This window comes from Podarcis gaigeae, assembly GCF_964106915.1.
Source record: "Podarcis gaigeae genome assembly, chromosome: 11".
Classification (NCBI taxonomy): Eukaryota; Metazoa; Chordata; class Lepidosauria; order Squamata; family Lacertidae; genus Podarcis; species Podarcis gaigeae.
Window position 1 is genome coordinate 25,887,490 of NC_139687.1, and position 22,296 is coordinate 25,909,785.

At 39.4% G+C, this 22,296-nt stretch overlaps 1 protein-coding gene across 16 annotated transcripts in view; it reads right to left on the reverse strand.

The window, feature by feature from the left end:
- PAM (peptidylglycine alpha-amidating monooxygenase) overlaps positions 1 to 22,296 on the reverse strand; it is a 131,597-nt gene that overhangs the window by 20,635 nt on the left and 88,666 nt on the right. For 8 of the 16 annotated variants that reach the window (XM_083702245.1, XM_083702256.1, XM_083702255.1 and 5 more), the window contains exons 14-19: positions 21,215 to 21,286; positions 13,560 to 13,877; positions 9,625 to 9,754; positions 3,454 to 3,570; positions 939 to 1,011; positions 360 to 570 (exon numbers count right to left, since the gene is read on the reverse strand). In XM_083702245.1, coding sequence (XP_083558371.1) covers positions 360 to 570; positions 939 to 1,011; positions 3,454 to 3,570; positions 9,625 to 9,754; positions 13,560 to 13,877; positions 21,215 to 21,286 — 921 coding nt within the window. The remainder of the gene's footprint in view (positions 1 to 359; positions 571 to 938; positions 1,012 to 3,453; positions 3,571 to 9,624; positions 9,755 to 13,559; positions 13,878 to 21,214; positions 21,287 to 22,296) is intronic. The other 8 variants (XM_083702249.1, XM_083702252.1, XM_083702248.1 and 5 more) reach the window with 1 other exon arrangement.

The window sequence follows — 22,296 nt, forward strand, 5'->3', positions numbered from 1 at the left end:
AAACAAATCGGCTCCCAAATGCTGCAAACCCGGAAGTGAGAGTTCTGGTTTGTGAACATTTTTTGGAAGCCAAACGTCCAACGTAGCTTCTGATTGAGTGCAGGAAGCTCTTGCAGCCAATCGGAAGCTGCGTCTTGGTTCTGGGAGTCGAAAGGACTCCCGGAACAGATTAATTTCGAAAACCAAGGTACCACTGTACACGGTAAAATTAGGCCCATTCATAGGCACTTAAGTCTAATTGTTTTCATAGAGACTTAAGGTGTACCCAAACTTCTAGACAGTATCATTTGTGGGGCACCATAAGCTATTTAGGGAAAGGGTGGGTTTACTAATTGAATCAACAGCTTTCTATTCAGTACCTTCTCCCCACTGCATGACAAACATTCCATCTGGAGAGAACTGGACGATACGACTATTGCAGTAGCCATCCGATACGTAAATATTGCCAGTAACTGGATCCACTGCCACATCCGTGGGTTGGCAGAAGTGGTTTTTGTCGCTCCCAGGTTGCAAAGCCCTCCCAAAAGACAACAGAGGAGATTCCGCACCATTCGATGCCAGTTTGAATACCTAGCAATATAAAAGGGCAAAAAGTTCCAGGTCATTTAATCATATATTATAGGTAGACCTGCACAACCCGCTGCAGATCACATCGTAGGCCTGTCCTCTAGAAAATGTCTTTCTCCAGAGAACAGTTGCGTATACATTAATATTCATGAACCCAATAAAGAAATCCATCATCAGACATGTAACAACGTTAATTCAGTAGCGTTTCTGCATGTCAATCCATGGTCGTTGTGCTAAATGAAGCTGTGGAACATTTGGCAAATATCTCTCCAAGTCTGAGAAGAATCATGCTGTCAAGTTGTTAACAAGAGAAGCTAGCTAAATTCACTCACACAGTTAGTACGGTACTTCTGGAAGCTAGTTGTGCATACCTGATGAAGAGCTACATCTGTCACCCAATAGTTACCATTATGATCTATGCTCAAGCCATGTGGTAAATAAAACCTGAAAACAAAATAAAGGAAAACTACATTAAGCAACAGGGAAACAAGGTAGGATAATTTGTTCTGTTTAGTCACCATACAAACACCTGGATTGATGTTTATATAAAGGAAATCTTATCCTAATTTACTGGAACCCTGAATGCCTGTTATTTTTCGGGCTGCATTATCCTGTCATTCCTGAGTAAATGGTTTAATTTGGTGCTACTATTGACTTTCATCCTAACTTTCACCCAGTGGCCAGTTTTGAAATACTCTATGTTGTTATTTGTGTACACACCCTAAATTTTGTTCTCTTCTCCTGTTGAAGAGCGAAGAGCACTCAACATGAGCTTGGGAAGAGACAGACGGCTTTCGATCCCCCTGTCCGTTTCCTGGTCCAAATTTTTAAAAGCCACTGTTGTGTCCTTAAAGGAAGAATAAGTTCTTTTAAAAAGATTTTATTGTGTGCCGGTTTTGTATTTGTATTCCATACCATGCATCTTCCCACATGGTAGCACTGTTGTTTGGGGGTATCAAATTTTTTAACAGTAAAACATAAGTGCTGCACTCAGGAAAATACAACACTTCAGTACATTCACAGCCATTCTAACGACAGTGAGGAATATGGCTGCGTGGGCGCCTTGGGCACCTACTGGATTAAATGTGCCGTGTAATTTGTGATGAGTGATATAATCTCGCCTGGGCATTATTTCAGGTTTAGCGGTCATTTTATATGTTACCTTGCTGGGAGGAAAGACGTGGGTCTCAAAAACAATCAAGGTTGAAATGTTAGTAAGGAAAAGCAGTTTCGCATAGCATCATAGTTTCATAATTAAGGTAAACAGCATATTAATATTAATAGACATATTACCCAAACTTTGCAGAAAATTGATACTACATATACACTTAGATAACATACAGACAGGCACATTTTGTGTGGCACATGAGGGGTCGGGGGCATTGTTGGGATAGCTGCTGCACTAGACGTTCTTGCTTCTCCTCAGAACTGAACTGGAGTGTGCTGCCAGTGAAGGGTAGCCTTTTCTCAAGGTGGTTTGGCTAGATTTGGGATCATTTCCCACTGTATGTATTCTGTGCTGTTAACTCTTCAAAAAGTCTTCTTTGGGAAGAGCAGGAAGGGAGACAGGAAAATCTCCATGTTTGCACAATGTAGGATCAAAGCTCAGTTTTCTTTGGCATTCTATTGCAGACCAACAATTCCATCTTTATTATAATATGCTTGTTTATAAATAGTAATAATAATAACAATAATGAAGCAGTCTTCTTGGATTTTAACGCTGAGGATCTGATATTCTGAGACCCTTTTTGACACACAGAGGAGGAAGTTAGTGACACATCTCAAGCTCCTCATCCCAACAAATTATTCCCACCCAAGTACATTTCATATTAGTTGCTCAGCAGGCAGCACCCCTCAAGACTTTTCAAAAATGTTTTTCTGCAGATGAGAAGCACACAAAATCCACACATGCAGGCACACACTTAGAAAGATTAAACAAAAGTGGCAAACGCCAAGACTATCCGGCTCCAGAAGATAAATGCCACCTACATGTCCACAGTTATTCCATGGAAAATATGGCACTATTTTTGCTGTAATGCCAAAATGGCTAAAAATGCAGTTAAGGCTAGTTTTGAGTGATCATGGAGACACCAACCTTAGTTAGATGTATCTGCATTTGCCCAAGGAAGGATAACTTGGATCAAGTGTCTACTAAATATGCACTCACTAGTCTGGCTACAAAGTGGGAACAGCATCAACTTTTATCTCTGAATGAGACCATGAGATGGGGTGGGGTTGGCGAGAGCCCCACATTCTACAGCTTTTTTGTTACCAGAAGTAAAGCAGCTATGGAAAAAGGTCTTCAAGCAACAGATTGTTGGGAGGGTTTCAATCCCACACTTCATTTCATGATAAAAGCAGAACTCTCCATACAAACACTTTATAGCCAAACCAGCGAGTAGGTGTTTAGTATCTTACTTTCCAGCTTGGGGCAGGTAGTATTTTCTCCCATTTATCCTACCATTCTAATAGGAAAGCACAACACACCTTTTTAGTCTTTCTGCCTCTTGAGGACAGAATATTTGCTTTCTATCTGAGTTGGGTTCATTTGGGTCATTAAACAGTGAGCAGATAGGAAGGGGCATAAATTATTTCCAGACACTGGAAAAGTTTATAATGTTTGAAAACAGTAGATGATATAGATATAGATATAGATATAGATATAGATATAGATATAGATATAGATATAGATATAGATATAGATATAGATATAGATATATAGATATATAGATATAGATATAGATATAGATATATAGATATATAGATACATAGATACATAGATATAGATATATAGATATATAGATATAGATATAATGCTATGAAGTGGGGAACCTATTCAGCACAAGGAAGGCAAACATAAGAATTTAAAAAATAAGAAAGACTTACAGATTTCTTCCTGTGGAATGAAGAACTGCTGAACTATTGGGATCTAGTACAAGAATAGTGCTCTCTTTAATGGGCCCAAGTCCTTTTTGTTGATAAATGTATCCACTGTCAAATGAACTACAGAGAAAAGAAAAACTGATCAATATACAAGGTAATCAATCAGACATTTCAGAATCTTTGGGTGGATGCCAGTAACAGGTGTGGCACAAATGTGGGTTCTCCACTCACACAGGCACACACACATTGCCATACAATATGTGTGTCTTAATAATATAGCTTGCTATCTAAAAACAAAGAAACGGCAATTCTCCCAGGGTGTAACACATTAAAGGTGGTTTTCCCTCCTTCTCCTCCTTTCCCAAACAGAGAAGCAAGAATCTTACTGCACACAGCCTCTTCTTCTGGGCTGTGCATTTCATTTCACATGAGTTCACTGCTGCAGCCTCAAGTGCATCATTAACATAGCAAGTAGGAACAGGAAAGATGTTGTAAGATTGGATAATAGTGAGCTCTGAGTGGCTCCAGAGCAGGCTGCAGATCTAAGGTGCTCATGAAACAGGAAGTTTTCCTACATGCTCCAGTGTTTCCTAAGACCAAATTTGAGAAAATGTAATGCTTCCTGAGCACTTGGGAGAGCATCCCCACTCTCAGTGATCTCTCTAAGCGCTGCTGCTTACATATATCTGGCTTTAAAATAAATAAGCAAACCACTGCAGATGCCACCACCCAAATCAGGTGTATATGTTGGAAGGAGGAAAAATGCAAGGGAGAGTGGTCTGCCACTGCTGCTGTACTTGATTATTTTATACAGACAGTTGACACAACAAAATGAGCTCGAGTTTTTGTTCGTCCCCCCCCCCCAGTCTATTTTACACTGAGAATTAAAGTATCAATAATTTTGAAATTCACAGTAGGCTCGTTGTGAGCCATTTACATAAGTATAAGGCACTCATACTGTTATCCCAATGAGAAATTATTAGCTATACTTCTCCATCAGTGCAAGAAGCCTTTATAAGCATTCCAGGATAAGTGCTTAGCATTGATTGAAACAGTGTTAACTGACTATGCTCATGAAAGTAAATAGCATTTAATCTAATTACATGTAAAATTGTAATTCAATTCTCATCCAAAATCTGGGAGCTGTATATTTTTTCTGCACGTTTATTTATTTAACTGGCTTCTAAGTGCTTATAGGGATTGATTTTTTAAAAACAGGAGGCTTGCTTTATGACTTTAGATGAGTCTGCAAACCAAATTATTAACCCTGTACATTGCAACAACAAAAAGAATAAGCCCTGCATAAAATATTTATGCTATAGCTTTCAATTAAGAAAAGTGGCAGGCCACTCAACTGGTTGTACTTCATTGATTAGTACATTGATTTCTTTATTAAAATTATTTGCACATGAAATCTGCAGCACTTTTTAATTAAAAATATCCATCATGCACTTAGTGAATATTGTTGCAAATACCTTTTATCTGGTTTTTTGTAACCTCAGGCTTTCCAGAACAGTTACCATTTATTAATACCGCACAGAAGTGCAGTTAAAAACAACAAGTGATTGTTTTGGACTCACATGGGTAGGCAAACTAAGGCCCGGGGCCCGGATCTGGCCCTATCGCCTTCTCAATCCGGCCTGCGGACGGTCCAGGAATCAGCATGGTTTTACATGAGTAGAATGTGCCCTTTTATTTAAAATGCATCTCTGGGTTATTTGTAGGACCTGCCTGGTGTTTTTACATGAGTAGAATATGTGCTTTTATTTAAAATGCATCTCTGGGTTATTTGTGGGGCATAGGAATTCATTCATTTTTCTTTTCTTTTCAAAATATACAGTGGCAGAGCGTGGGTTGTCAGCACCCGGGGCAAGGCAAGTAATTTGCACCCCCTAACCCGTGGATTTGCGCCCCCTAACCCTAACCCCCAGATGTTGCGCCTGGTGCGGCCGGCCCCCCCTGCACCCCCCACGCTATGCCACTGAAAATATAGTCTGGCCCCCCACAAGGTCTGAGGGACAGTGGACTGGCCCCCTGCTGAAAAAGTTTGCTGACCCCTGTTTTGGAGTCTTGTGATTTCATGGTCAGGCCACCAGCAATGGGCATTGGGAATGATCACAAGGGTGAGCAACAGTAGCAGGTGCATCTTAAAAAGTTAGACTAGTGTTGGATCGGTCTCTTGGATAATATGCTTTAGGAACTACTCCCGTGATTTAATAGCAGTTTTCAGGATTACTTTCAAATATCCAAAACCTGAGTATTCACACACAACAAAGGATATCTAACAATGCAGATTTAAAGAAGATTATAAAGTGCTGCAATAATCATTGCTTATGCTCTGCATTCTTATTTCCCTAGCATGGTAGGCTCTTTAAAATATAGCTATTTTCCATTAAGAAATGAAGCAGTAGGCAGGAGCAAGCAGTAACAGTGGCAATTAAATGATAATCAACTTATCTTCTTTGATGACTATTATATTCATATAAATCCATAAGGTCCTTAAATACTGACCTATGGCAGCTTTTACACACAATCAAGCTACTACTTATTTTGAAGGTTTAGCAATTCCTCTTTCTCTCTCTCCCATAGGAGCCAAGCCACATTCCCATTTTTACTATAAGGAGTGAGGCCTGGGAATAAGAATGAAGAGTCCATGGCAAAGACAGGAACTAATCTCAAGAATCCTAGATCTAATTCAGCTTCTCTACTGAAGCTGTGTGTGAACGGATTAACAATATTAGCATATATTTTGAAGAGCTGATACCTCTCTGGAATGGGGTGGGTGAGGAAAGAAAAGGATGACTGACGGCTTGTGGTTTGTTTGGGGTGAGATATGTCCAAACCTAGACTCACAGTTTAATGCTAAGCCAAACCATGTCTTAGCTCCAGGAAGGGCAGCAAATGGTTGCAATTTTTGCTCCAAGAACCCACACACAGGAGCTCACACTTGGCCATGTTTTGGCTTAGCATCATGTGCAAAATGAACCATAGAGACGTTCAAGAGACATTGTATTCAATAAGGGGGAATGAAAATCTTACACTGGAACTTGCAAGAACAAAGCTTCCAGATGTTTTTCAAAATAGATAACATAAATGCAAAGGTAATTTCCAGACTAAAAGCAGACTTGAGACATCTGAACACCTGCCAGAGTTATTTGGCATAACTCCCTTGAATCTGCTTCTTCACCACCCAAGCAGAGACCAGCCCCAAAAAATCATACATACTCTAAGATGGTGATTTAAGCACCCCTTCTGCCAAACCTCATGTTCTCTGCAAATTTGGGAAAGCCGGGGGAGTACAGGAAACAGACACACATCTCTAGATCTTGCACTTAAGTGTTCTACAGCACAAGATTAAACTGCCTAAGGTTCCCAAGCAGTCTGCTGCATTTGCTTGTAGGGATATGCAGCTTTTATGTGCATGTATTATTAATACACTGCTAGCATTCTGTGCAGTGCCTGAAGCCCTGATAATTTGTTTGCCTCTTTCCTTGTTGTATGATGGGGAAGCAATCAAGCAGAAAGAATGAAGAGAGTTCCTAAGGCTGATAATTGAGCACAGTTATGATTGGTAAAGAACATTACACCCAATTAATAACTTTGCATTAATTTTATGGTTATGTGCATATATTTAGGCAAGCTTGATAATACAGGCCTATTATCACAAAATAAAAGGAAATATTTGGTGAAATCCGCTCCTTTAAATAATTAACATTTTCCTGATTCTAAAAGCTTCCTGTTATTAGTAATGTGTACTTGTATGCAGATGCCTTATTCAAATTTTCTTCAGTAACTTAAATATCAAAAAAAAAAAAAATCCTTCCAGTAGCACCTTAAAGACCAACTAAGTCAGTTCTTGGTATGAGCTTTCGTGTGCATGCACACTTCTTCAGATACACTGAAACAGAAGTTTCCAGACCCTTCTATATAGTGAGAAGGTGGGGAGGGGTATTACTCAGAAGGGTGGTGGGAATGGGTGATTGGCAGATAGCTGTGATGAGCCTGTTGACAACTCTTAACAACTGCAATAGGTCTTACAGAAAAAAGCAAGGAGTGAAAAGGTGAAAAATGGCTTTGTCATGTATAATGAGATAAGAATCCAAGGTCTTTGTTCAGACCAGGTTTCTCCATGGTTTTAAGTTTGGTGATAAGTTGCAATGGCATACACAATGTTAGAAAATGCCATCAAATGCCAACAGTGTCCTTCAGCTCTCTATATTGGACAAACAGGCCAGACCTTACGCCAAAGAATAAACGGACATAAATCGGACATCAGGAATCACAAGACAGAGAAACCAGTAGGAGAACACTTCAATCTCCCAGGACATTCTATACAAGATCTCAAAGTAGCTGTTTTACTACAAAGGAATTTCAGAAATAGACTGGAAAGAGAAGCTGCTGAATTGCAATTTATCACCAAACTTAAAACCATGGAGAAACCTGGTCTGAACAAAGACCTTGGATTCTTATCTCATTATACATGACAAAGCCATTTTTCACCTTTTCACTCCTTGCTTTTTTCTGTAAGACCTATTGCAGTCGTTAAGAGTCGTCAACAGGCTCATCACAGCTATCTGCCAATCACCCATTCCCACCACCCTTCTGAGTAATACCCCTCCCCACCTTCTCACTATATAGAAGGGTCTGGAAACTTCTGTTTCAGTGTATCTGAAGAAGTGTGCATGCACACGAAAGCTCATACCAAGAACTGACTTAGTTGGTCTTTAAGGTGCAACTGGAAGGAATTTTTTTTGTTTTGACTATGGCAGACCAACACGGCTACCTATCTGTAACTTAAATATCAAATAAAGCAAAGGTACCCATAAGGGTTAATAATGGGGGGAAACTCCAAAATTCACAGTTGAGCTATACCATTATTAGGACCAACCAAATCTCCACAAATTATATTCCCTCAAGTAATTCATTTTAATTCTATCCATTTTAAATTGTTTTGTACACTGCTCAGTTTTATCTGTGATATAAAGTTTTTGCCTTAGTTTTTAGGGATGCTACTGTTTGTCATTTTATACGAACTGATATCGATGTTGCTTTTTATTGTTTTCTGTGTAAACTGTTTAGAGTTTTATTACATAAAGCAGCATAAATGTTTTATAAGCAAGGAAATAAAAATTGTGGCAAACTTTCAACTTTCAGAACTCTTCATCAGGCAAGATGGTACATGAAGAAAATAACGGGATGAGCAAAAATAGATGGGATATTGTAGTCAGGAGGTTGGCTCCAAGATGGGACACTGCAGGCTAAATAAGTCCCATCCAGCTACTACCAATACCAAGTTACACTAGTAGAGTGGCATTCAACTAAATATCTCTAAGGATAGACCCGCTGAATTGAATGAATGTGACTAAGCTAGGTCCATTCATTTCAATGGTTCTGCTTTGGATAACAGCTGAATACAACCCGCTAGGATTCTAGCTTAGAGAATCCAGGATAAATGGCTGCTCCTCCATTCTTCGAGACGCTAGGGCAGGCTTGTAACCCTGAGTCAAATCACCCTTATACCAAACACACAGGTTCCTGGAGCAACTTTGGCATGGTTCTTCATTATATTAACGCCGTAAGGAATGACCAGGCTTAGTTTGGAATTAGTTTACTGATATACAATTTAAAATCAACCAGGAAATGCAAAACACTAGTTAAAGGTAAAGGACCCCTGGACGGTTAAGTCCAGTCAAAGGTGACTATGGTGTTGTGGCGCCCATCTCGCTTTCAGGAGCTGGTGTTTGTCCACAGACAGCTTTCCAGGTCATGTGGTCAGCATGACTAAACCACTTCTGGCACATCGGAACACTGTGACAGAAACCAGAGCACACAGAAACACTGTTTAGCTTCCCGCCACAGAGATACCTATTTATCTACTTGCACTGGTGTGCTTTCGATCTGCTAGGTTGCCAGGAGCTGGGACAGAGCAATGGGAGCTCACCTCGTCGTTGGGATTTGAACCACCAACCTTCCGATCGGCAAGCCCAAGAGGCTCAGTGGTTTAGACCACAGTGCCATCCACGTCCCACGTGCAAGGCACTATCGTCCAGCCTATATGGAAAAACTGCTATCTTGCTTGCCTCACAGAGGAAGCCAGTACAGAGCGGGGAGATAAGAGACACATACAGAGGTGCTGAAGAACATATACTTTTTGGCTTATGAGTGCTTGCTTACTTTGCATCCCATACATGATCGCCCCTGTGGAAGATGACCAGGTTGCTGTTAGAATCCAAGGCCAGCCCAGAAACCTGTCCAAGTTTGAGGTTTACTCCAGGCCAATCAACTACTTCTTCTATGTTTAAATCTGAAAAAGGAGAATAAGGTTTACACGTTGATATAAAAATATTAGGTAAGTAAGTAATTCAATGGCTAAAGATAGAATCAAACAAGCTCCAACCAACATATTTGTATGCAATATAATAGTTACAATGTGTTCATATAACAATACAGTCCGTTCAACTTCCAAAACGTTTGGAAACCAAAGTACGGCTTCTGATTGGCTGCAGGAAGCTCCTGCAGCCAATCGGAAGCCGCAGAAGCCACGTTGGACGTTCAGGTTCCAAAGAACATTTGCAAACTGGAACAGTCACTTCTGGGTTTGCGGCGTTTGGGAGCCAAAACGTCTGAGTATCAAGGTGTTCGGGATCAAAGGTACGACTACAAAAAAGAAGCTTTAGAAAAAAAGATATTTATGATCAGCAGCAGCATCTAGAACCATGAAACACTTTCTCCCTTTAGAAGCGTAAATATGCATGCAGCTTCCAATACAGAAGCTCCTGTTTTGTGGTTTATGCTATGAATACCAGTATTTCCAGCCTTCAAATTTGTCATTTATAATACTCCTGGCCTGGCAGAAGCAGAGTGAGAGGTGGACCAAAAGAGGCTATTTCATGTGCTTGGCTGAATGATCAGCTGTCACTTGGCGCCTCCTGCCCCTGAACTCAATCCATGTAGGGCTTTATAAGAACTTTGCAATTTTAATAATTAGTGCTTGGGTTTTCTTCTTTTCTCTCACCCCCTCATACCTTTTCCCTTTTGTATAATCTATTTTAGATTGTAATAGTGTGTCTTGTATTTAATCTGTGTACAACACCTGGTAAACAGCAAGTGCTTTATAAAACATATATTTACATGCATTTAATATTATGTAACCTACAAGCCAATTCCAAGCATGTGGTCAGAAGTGAGTGCAGTGGCCCACTTCTATTTATGCACAATTATTAGTAGTAGTAGTAGTGGTAGTAGTAGTAGTCATCGTTGTCACTTTTTTTATTTACTTAATGAAACTCCAAGCAACTTTAGGATTTGCCTAACACAGATATTTTAGGATACTGTGAGAGATTTTAAATTACTGACTTGCTTGAAGCTGTTACTCTTGGGACATACAGTTCCAATAAAATGTAGTATTACTGTAAGGACCAAACACCAAACACGTGATCTATGAATGTTTACTTGGAAGTAAGTCCCACTGATTTGAATGGGTTATTTCCAACTAAGCAAATTTAGTATATATCATCCTTGTAATTGTTTACTGTTGAGTATCTAGTCTGGCTATCCTCTCTCTCAGAGGTGGGGGAAAAACACACACAAGAGACCTCAGCATATTTATAGTATTAACACCAGTTGTCATATATACCATTCCAAAAAAAATCATTTCGCACTATATTTGTGGAGTGATAACGGCTAATAAAGAATCTAGTCCGTCAACCTAGACAAGTAGGCTGAATTGAATTGTAATAATTTCATATAAATTTGCATAAAGCTTCTAAATACTGTATAATTCTTAGGGTTGTTGGGTTGTTGTTTTTTTTGCACAACTCTAGTCCTGTATTATTTGATAAACCCTTTACTGCTCAGCCCTGTGGATTTGTACAGCAAAAGGTATAAATAATAGATAGGTGGATTGATGATAATCATAAGTAAGGAAAAAACCTTCTAAACCAAAAGCAAAATCTATTATGGAATTACTCTAATAGTCCTAGCACAAATATTGCTTTTATAGCTTCCAATGAAATATTCCCCTCTCCAGACACACAGAGGAGATATCTTACTGTAATCAGCATTCTTCAATAATATGGCAGAAAAGCCAGTATTTTGTTCACTCCACTAGCATTCACCAGCATATTTAAATCTGAAAACCACTTTTCCTGCAAGAACACAAGAACAGCCTCCTGGATCAGGCCAATGGCCCATCTAGTCTAGCATCCTGTTCTCTTGGTGGCCAGCAGATACCTGTGGGGAGCTTGCAAGCAGGACACGGGCACAACAGCACTCTGGCCAACTGCAATTCCAAGCAACTGGTATTCAGAGGCATACTGTCTCTGATAGTGGAAGTGGAACATACCCACTGTGACTGTTCAGTTTCAAATTATATTTATCAAGTATTCTGTTGGCTGCTTGTTGGTAGAACAGAGAAAACAGCCCATAGCAAATAAGAATTGTCTGCACCGTCCTATGCCTATTAACCCAGAGGTCAGCCCCACTGAGTTCAATGGGACTTATTCTCAGATAAGCGTGCAGAAATTTGCAGTCGAAAGTACTGCTCCTCTTTTCTCCTCTGTTAACAGTAGCAAAAACAGGCAATCAGTTTCACAGATACCTTATTAAACTTCCACAGTGTACCAAAGGCTTGGTGGTCATTTAAAACAGCATACATTAACACCAGGTTAACAGGAAGCATTCCACACGAATGTTTTAAATAGAAAATCAGAACCAGGAAGATTGTGAATCATTTAAAGCTGCAAGGAACAATACATTTGGCAAGTGTCACTGTCCTGTGCCGTGAATCTTGGCTGAAATTCTCTCAAACTAAAAAAGACAACACAGATATTGGCTCAACTCAAGGACGTTATGCCAAACCATAGTTTAAAAAGCTTAAGCTATAGTTTGGCACGATGAATGAATTAGAAAACCATATTCTGGTTTGCTGGCTGAAAAACTAAGAAATCATGGTTTCATAATGGTTTGCAAGCTGTGTGCTTGGCGTGGTGTCTGAATCGATAAACCACAATTACATCCACCTCTCTGCCTTCATAAGTTGTTACAACACGGAGTGGATGTGTTAAGGTGAACGCTATGAAAATGGCAGAGCTGGTGCAGACAAACAGTTCTGAACCATGGTTTGGATTTTCAGCTATGGTTAGTACAAACTGTTATTAGGTATGATGTCTGAATTGAGCCATTGCAATTGCTTATCCAAATAATTGCTCATAAGGGTGGTCTAATTATACAAACAGCATATCCTTGGACAAAGGTATTTGCATGAATTGCAGCTCTTTGTCCCTTATTGGGGGAAAGGGAAAGAATCAGTACAAATCTTATTATTAGGAAAGAAGAGCTGCAATCTCATTAAATTCCTTCCACTGATGTTGCATGACTCATACAACTACCGCATGAGTAGTTATTTCCATGCCATCATTGCCTATCCCAGCTCTATGTTTCTAGAAAATTACTTAAGAAGTAACTATAATGTTTCATATTTAGAAAGAGAGAAATACAATGAAAATATAATACAAATGCACATAACATATTGTTACTAGTCAACAAGGCATTCAAGCTGAAAAATACAGAGGGCATAACTACCCTCACAGGAGAGTGTGTAATAAAGCCAGCTGCACAGTAAGAAAAACAAAGTCAAATAATTGAATTTACCATGTTCAAGTTGGATTACACAGTTTAGAAAAATGTAACAAATGATTCCAGCTCAGGTTTTCTGTTTATATACCAAAAATAAAACGTCTGCTACTAAATTAGTCTTTTCTTTTAGAAATAAAGTATGAAATACAATAATGTATCAAATAAATCTGTCACATAATACATAGCACTAAACTGTAAAGCAGACAACTAACATACACATGAAACAAAACTTACTAAACCTTTGCCACAAATGGGAAGGATAATGTGAGCATTGCTTCAGTGATTACTGACTCTTATGTTGAACAAAATGAATTTTTCATCGGAACAGCTGATGTAAGAGAGGAACGTGATGTACAACTTGAATTTAAAAAAAAATCATTTGATGTTCTCTTCCAATTTTGCTAATGTACAGAGTAGTTTATAGTATTGGATATGGTAACATTTTCAAATAAAAAGACACAACCCTAACCCACCTCCTGTACGTTCTTTTTCCCAGTTCCCACTGCCAGGTTTAGGTGGCTGCAAAGCAAGGTGCCTGTTCTCTGGTGGCCTCAGGGTGGATTCTAATCTGTGGAATTTGTGGATTCTGTCTCTGACAAGAATGGCATTGGCCCTTTCATCTTTACTGGAAAACTCTCTGGCATCAGGCCAACCAAGATCCTTCTTCTGGACTACATTAGCAATCTCTGCTACAAGATCTGATTCTGCCTTTTCTGTAGGGTTATACTTGTGCACATGAACAACATCTTCCCTTTCTCCTAGCAGCTTGGAAATGAGTGAATAGAAATCACCTGCACGGAGAAAAAGAGAGAGAAAGAGAAAAAAAATCAACAGATAAGAGAAAGAGGCAGAGGAGGCAGACAGACTGCAAGATTTTGTTGTGAGCTTGACAAAGAGCAGAAATAGGAAGTTATTCCTAAAAGCCAACTTGGTTCAAAACTTCTGGCTGTTCAGGAACTCTTGACATAAATCACAGGCTGTTGCAGTCCTTAAATTTACACAACAATGCCTTTTTTTTACAAGGCATTTCAGAACCCAGGCAAATGAGGCCCCTTGCCTCTGGAAGGCTGTCCATGGGGGGGGGGGGGAGGAGCATAACTTGAGGAAGGATTATTTTAACATTATTTAGCATTGGAAAACTGGTGTACTTACCTCCTCTGAAATTTGCTACTAAGAGCCTACCATTTACAGGAAGCAGAAATTCCGAAGTGAAACCAGTTTGAAAGGAAATATATTAAATTTTTCACTAGATTCTACAGAATGTTAATACAATCTGGAAGTGAACCAGTTGCAATTGTGGTTGTGTTTTTCCCCCTACTGTATGCTTTTTGGAACTGCATTAGCCAGGAAATAGAGGAAAAATTACAGATTGGTAAATTCTCCCACAGAAATGTTTGATAGACTATCAAACTGACATATCTTTTAAAATATCTTTAGGTATATCAGATTCCTAACATTCTGGTTTATACATTATCTGTGTTACTTAAAGTTCCATACCTAGCCAATATCCTTGTCCCCCAACCAGTGTTGTTAGCTAGATTGTCTGTGCTAGAAAATTGCATCATGTTTATATGAAGACTGCCAGGAAGGATTCCCCCCACCCCCCATTTCCCATGTTGCCTGGTTTCACTTGAGTCTGTTTCCTGTGTGTTGAATATGAATATCAAGTGTGTTTTTTAATAAAAAAAGTCAGAAGATCGACAACTTTGTTAATTCAACTATTTCAGAAATGATAAGCATATCAAACATATTCAGAATGTGCATCCAGAATTCAGGGGGAAATAGCAAATATGCACCTACTGTGATGCAACCTCAAGATTTGCTAGATCTAGGCCCTTTTACTCCATTTGAGTACAATCGTAACTAAAGAAGATACAGTAGAATACTTCACTAGAGCGCTCCAGATGTGCATCACACACTCTTCTACTTGCAATCTGAAGATTACTGTTATCAAAGCTGGGCAGCTTACAACTGTTGAAGCACACTAGAGTATATGACACATAAATAAAATAAGAAAGCAAGGTCTGGTAGAAGCCTGAAAGAAGAAAATTCAAAAGAAAGGAGGAAACTCATTACACATCACTTAAAACTAGCTGGGTAGATTTGAACGGGATCCAATTTGTTGCTGATGTAAACACACTTGCTTACAAAGCAGCAGCAACAAGCTCTTCGCCGTCTGCAGGTTTTATGTGCGGCCAGCGTCAGCGCAAGTCATCAAGAACATATTGTTCTACTCAACAATTTTGTTAAGAGCCAGCAATTGTTGGCAGCTGGACATGTGTTCAGTTGTGCTACATCTTATTGTAATTTACATCTTGCCACCAAGAGCCAAAACTGCAAGGCAGTGGCGGCCTGAGGGAGGGAGACCTGCCCTGCAAGGGACTGACACCTGGCTCCTCTGGCAGCCATTTCCAGACCAGATAATTTCTTCTTATAGAGTCCCTGTAGAGCAGAGACTCAGAAGGCAAGTGGCAGCTTGAACACCTAAAGCAGGCTTCCTCAGCCTAGGCCATCCAGATGTTTTGAGACTACAATTCCCATCATCCCTGACCACTGGTCCTGCTAGCTAGGGATCATGGGAGTTGTAGGCCAAAAACATCTGGAGGGCTGAGGTTGAGGAAGCCTGACCTAAAGCAACCTTCCCAATCTGGTGCCCTTCAGCTGTGTTGGACTACAATTCCCATCATTCTTGACCACTGGCTATGCTGGCTGGGGCTGATGAGAACTGTAGTCCAAAACAAACAGGAAGCATCAAGTTGGGAAAGGCTGATCTAAGGACTAAGGGAGACTTGCATTTGCTTCCTCCAGTGCCTCTTGTGTCAGCCACCATGAGCCAGAAACAACAAGAGACATCAGAAGAAGCATCCTGGGTGAGGAAGCAATTGCTTCCTTGAAGATCTGCTATGGCTCAGTGCTGCAGCAGCAGCTGGAACATCCAGTGTTGAGAAGTGGGACTTGTACACATCTGTGCCTGTTCCTAACAACTCTTCTCTGTTTTGTTGTATATTAAAGATAACTTAAATCACCTTGAGCTCTTCGGTTAGCAGGAGGAATATAAATACTTCAAATGATCTAGTCAATCTCTGCACTGGAGGAAAGGGCTTAGTCCTTTATGCTTCTTTCTTTCTGTTTTGGATTGGTGGCTGTAAACAGTCCATAAATAAATATCCCCGCCATGGTGACACAACCATTAACTTCCGCAAATATGCTGGCTCACAAGTATTTCCATTAGACTGAGAGGATAATGAATTAAAAGGTTAAGGATTTCAATTATTTAGACTTCTTTTAAAAATACATTTATGGAATCTTCTTAAAAGTTTCACATTAAAGCAATAATAAACGTAAATGGTAAGCTAAGGCTTCAGGACTCTCACGGAAATGCAATTTTAAGAACTCAGCAAGGGGGGAAATTAAGTCTTTTCAAAATGACCCTAAGAGAGTCTGTCATGTTTATAAACAGTCCTGGCTCAACGGTTCCAGCTAAATTTCCAATTTCAGCCTTTGGAAAGGGAATGTCCCCAGTGAAATCCCCTGTCAGAAAATAATTATCAGAGTTAATAGGGCCAATTTTGGTGAAATGAACAAAGCAAATTGGAGCTGAACATAATGTGTTAAGCCATCCCCACTAACATGCTTGATAAAACATCCTTAATGTTGCTTTCCTTCAACCACATACTACTGCATTTATGGCCAACTCTTATCAGATGCTTTCTACTGTTACAAAAACCACAGCACAACCACCGTCGCCATGCTCCCAGCTGCATTTTAAAATTAGTTATGATAAAATTAGTTCCTCATACAAGGGATTAATCCAGTTCCTGTATGCCTAAGCACCCTTTGTAGGTGAGATGTGTCTATATCTTCTACTTGGGTACCCGACCAAACATCCATAAGGAATTGCCTCCCAAATAAACTCAAGTATGAAGGGTGTGGCATGGGGGGGGGGGGAGAGAAAAATCAAACAGCTGTCGACATATCATGCTGTATGTATGCAAACTTCCCTTCTGGCATCATTATTGCAAAAGCCAGCAAAACGATAATCCACCTCACATTCCTGTTATTTCAAAACTGTTTTGTGCAAGTGAGAGCCACGACTCTGAGATAAAGTGTTTAATATTCTGTTGGGAGCCAGCCAGAGTGGCTGGTGAAACTATAAATAAATAAATTATTATTATTATTATTATTATTATTATTATTATTATTATTATTATTATCATCCTCATCCTCATCCTCTTCATCATCATTCCTGTCTCCCAAAGGGCAATAATACCCAGTGACACCGTGTGTCTCAGTGGCAAAGAACAAGTTTAAGAACGTAAGATGAGTCCTACTTGATTAGACCAAAGGACTATCACAGTGGCCAGCCAGATGCCTATGGTAAGCCCATGAACAGGATGTAAGTGCAATAACTCTGTGCCACTCCTGATTTGTAGCAACTAGTATGCACATGCATTCACATTACTAGCAGCCACGGATACCTTTATGCTTCACGAATCTGTCTAACCCCCGGTTCAAATACATCAAAATTTACTAATTTTAAATGGCCCCTATCCATCCCCAAACAGAGCCAAGTTCCCTACTGTGAAGGCATATTGAGGGCTTACACTCATTTAGGGTATAAACCAAGTACGAGCGACTACAATCCCTATTGTACCTCTGCGGCTTCCACTGAAGAAGGCCAAGTCTGAAGCCAAAATGGTGAAATGGGTAGCAGCAAAAGACAGGGTTGTTTTGGTCAGGATGTTTCATCTCAGAAACTTCCATTACCTGAGGGATAACTCAGTCAGTAGAACATGAGTCATCGGTTCGAGCCCCACTTTGGGCAATTCCCCCCCCCCCCCAGATTTTTAGAAAACAACGAAACATGCCTCTCCCAGCACGCTCCCCCCCCCCCCAAGCTTTTGATGGAATTTGATGTTGCTACTGAAGTGGGTTTGCCAACTGCTTTTATCTATAACTTTTCCACAGAGAGTTTTTCTTTTAAATGTAATTATTTGCTGCCTAAAGAAGGCTTGTGACTGATAATAAATTTAAATGATAAATAATACCAAATGAGATGAATTAAACAACCCTCTCATTTATTTATATCCTTCAACACCTTTCTGATATTATTGCTATATTTTCTCAGTTCTGTCACTGAACTCGTCCAAATGGCAGAACAGAAATATCTCAAGAGGAAAACATTTCATTTGTTTAGATATCACACTGTTTTTTTCTATGGGCACTTTAAAACAGCTGATTCTGCATTGCTTGAAGCCTTAGGCACTCTGGCGCTGTGGCAATCTCAACTTCTCATCGAGAACTACATATACAACCCACTCCTCCTACACTGAAAAGATAGAATATGAAGTCTCATCCAGGGATGATGAAGTAGATTCCTGGGTGATAAAACAGCAGCTCAAAGGCTTGTACACTAAATGCAGACAACTTTACTTCAGTAATGCAAAAAACAGACCAAAGCTGTACAGTGAGGAGAGGAAAATTGGGTGTTTAACATACAGTGGTACCTCAGGTTACATACGCTTCAGGTTACAGACACTTCAGGTTACAGACTCCGCTAACCCAGAAATATTACCTCGGGTTAAGAACTTTGCTTCAGGATGAGAACAGAAATCATGCTCTGGCGGCGAGGTGGCAGCGGGAGACCCCATTAGCTAAAGTGGTGCTTCAGGTTAAGAACAGTTTCAGGTTAAGTACGAACCTCCGGAATGAATTAAGTACTTAACCCGAGGTTACCACTGTACCAATAAGATAACCATTTCTTAAGTATTTCTTTCAGAATAAGTTGGTTACACAAGCTTTCAGAAACCCATAGCCCCCAAACTAATGCTACAATTCCACCTTAATCCAACTAAGTTCGGGTATGTTTTCTCAGTTTTCATACAGAATACAACTTCACATCACCATTGTGCCCAAGGCCATTTGTCTTCCAGAACCAGTGTTTCAGTTATATGTAAGTAGCTATATTGTTTAATACAAATACATTTTTAAAGCTCCACATGGCACAAAACAGTTTAGACCTCAATCCGACTCCCAAGCTTAGTCACAACACTCCTTTTATGACTATAAACAAAGATTTATTTCAATCCCCCATCATGGAGAAGAACAGCAATGACCTACCTCACACAATTTTTGAAGGAGAATGAATACAAGAATGTAGCCCAACTGGACAATAAGGAGGAAGAAATAAAAGCTGGAAACTAAGGAGATTGATTGTCAATGCAAACTTTAAAAGCAATCCATTATCCAGCACTTCACTCATAATTTAGGAAAATGTATTGGTACACATAGACATTAATAATTTTAAAAGGACACCTTAATGATTAACCACCCAGAACCAGTCCTAGAATTGGTTTTAATTCTTTCAGCAATTAAAACTTGTATTAGATGGAACTACGGCAATTAAAGTCAGCAAGAAAAAAATGGTGTACGATAATTTAAATGAACCTGTTAAGATTACAGAAACTCCCACTCATTCTTAAAGAGGTTTGCTTTCTTTTTTGACCAACAAAAGCTAAAGAACCTGTTTCCATAGAAACATGTTAGAGATATATACACACACATGCTCACACATACACATCAAGTAGAGATTTGTTATTAAACAAAGCTGTACTGCAGCTTCTGTTTGGAGGATGTTTTTACAAGACATGTTACAATCGGCAAAGCAGAATAAGTGTTTCAGTGATTAAAAATGCTTCCGAACCACCATGTTAAATCATTACATATCTCACTAATTAACCCAGAATGAGTACCATCCAGATTAATCAGGGATCGCTAAGCTTGACAATTGTCATGCAAGATCCTCTTCAAATCCACGGAAGTCGCTTCAGAGGAATAGGTGTGTAAAATTTAAATCAATCTCAAATATTTGAATTGCAAGATTAAACCTAGCAATTCTTCCACATATTTGGATATGTGGAAATGTTGCGATTCAAAATGCAGCTCAACCATGGAATCAGACTCAGGGCAGTCAATTCTCTCAGTCTTGATTCTCTATCTGCAAAAAATTGGATGAATGCTGGTAAGACTACTAATTTAGATGCAAGGCTCTTTCAATTATTTAACTCCACTGTTTGGCTTACAAAGTGGTGCATGTGCAAAGACAGTAAAACAGAAGGCTTGAGACTGCAGCTTTAGAATGAGTCCTTTAAAAAGTCAAATAAAAATATTTGTGCTAATAGGATCACTTTGTTGGATACAACCTTAGGTAATGTTATCCTGAAAGATTCAGCCATAACAACATCCCATTGGGCTTGTGAGACATAATAAAGTGTTTGTAGGCCTGTATGCATACAGTTACACACATTTTGTATATATACAGTATTAAAATGCAACAAAGAAGGACTAGATTCCCTTCCACATCTCCTTACATGTTAATATTAAAGCACAGGGATAATTCTTTGCACATTAAGATGCTTCCATCTGTACATGAGTGGGTCAAACTGAAAATGGTCATTATGTTACAAAACTGCAAAACTGTATTTATTATTTTTCACATATAATCAAGAATTAAAACTAAAAACCTCTCTTTTTTTTCTTCCAGGAAAAACACTCTTTATTTATTGAAGACATTTATACACCATTTAATTAATCATTTGCATTTCGAAACCCTACTAGCCCAATACAGCACACAAATAAATGACAATTGTATTAAGCAAATTTATCTGTGATCAAGAAAATCAAAACAAAAAAAATTCCTTCCAGTAGCACCTTAAAGACCAACTAAGTCAGTTCTTGGTATGAGCTTTCGTGTGCATGCACACTTCTTCAGATAGCTCATACGAAAAGCTCATACCAAGAACTGACTTAGTTGGTCTTTAAGGTGCTACTGGAAGGAATTTTTTTTGTTTTGACTATGGCAGACCAACACGGCTACCTATCTGTAACAAGAAAATCAAATGAGATTAAACTGTACTAATGAGTTTACCTGCAAGGTTAGGGACCAGTAATTGACTATTTCCTCTTGAATAATTATGCAATGAGTAGCAGTGTAATGGTAGGGATGATTTAAATGCTAGTTGTTGAACAGCTACCACTATTTTGATAAATCTCAATACAAAGAATGCAATTATCACTACTATTTGAAACATTTTTGAAATCTATTTTATGAAACCAGTACTATACGTACCCTGGTCTAAAACCTCCTCCTCATCTCTTTTTGGCTGTTGCATAACAGAAACTGTATCTCCACTTTTGGCTTCTGAAAAATAGAAAGGAGGAAATCTAATGATCTAAGAAAGAAATCGAAAAGCTAAAAGACAAGTTAATAGAATTCAGATACCTGCACATATACATACTGGCTTTTGTAACTCAGATTAATTGCAAGGAGTCAGTACAATCCAACAATTTATTTTCTGATATAAATGCACAGCTTCACTTAACATAGTCTACTGCTCCAGCGGTTCCAAATTGAATAAAATATTGTGGGGGCCCAGATAAGCCCTGCTCCACATAATCAATCACATGATGTGTGCACAAACCATTTACATGGCAGTGCCCATCAACTCTTGGGGTCCCCAGCCCCCTCAAATATTTTATGGGTGGCTGAAGCCCCCATGGCCCCTAGACCGTGTTTGCTCCTATTTACTGTTCAGTCTACACATGCACATAGGCTGATTGAACATTTAGTCTTTTATGATTTACAGGGGGAAGTTTATGAGCACACAAGCCAACAGTAGTGAACTGAGGGAACTAATGTGAGGATTTTGCAGTTGCTTTTATCACCCAATTCTGGCCAAAGGAATGAAGTGCAAAGGAGACCAGGTCCACCAAGCAAAAATCTTCCTTATAGCAATAGGCTGGAGCAGGATATTAGTTATTTTCTGATCCCTGACCCTCTGACATGGCTGCAAGGAGGACATTGGAAGCATCCATTTCCTGGATAAATGAACCACAGCTTTATATGAACTGGGCCACCGGGTTTAGTTTAAATCATAGTTTATTGCAACATGCCAAGCTCAAACTATGGTTTCTGATACTGGCCTGTTTCAATAAAACATAGTTTAGTCTTAAAAAATTAAGAGAAAGTTCCCCAGAAGGAGCATGGACATTGCTTTGGTAGCATATGTCTCAAGGGACTATGGGTGGAATTCAATGTAACGCAAAGCAGGGCATGTGTGCTGGGATCAAGGTCCACTTACGAAACAGCCCCCTGGAGATTTTTCCAGGCCACACCCCTTAACTAGTCCAGATTCACACCTTGTTTGGATG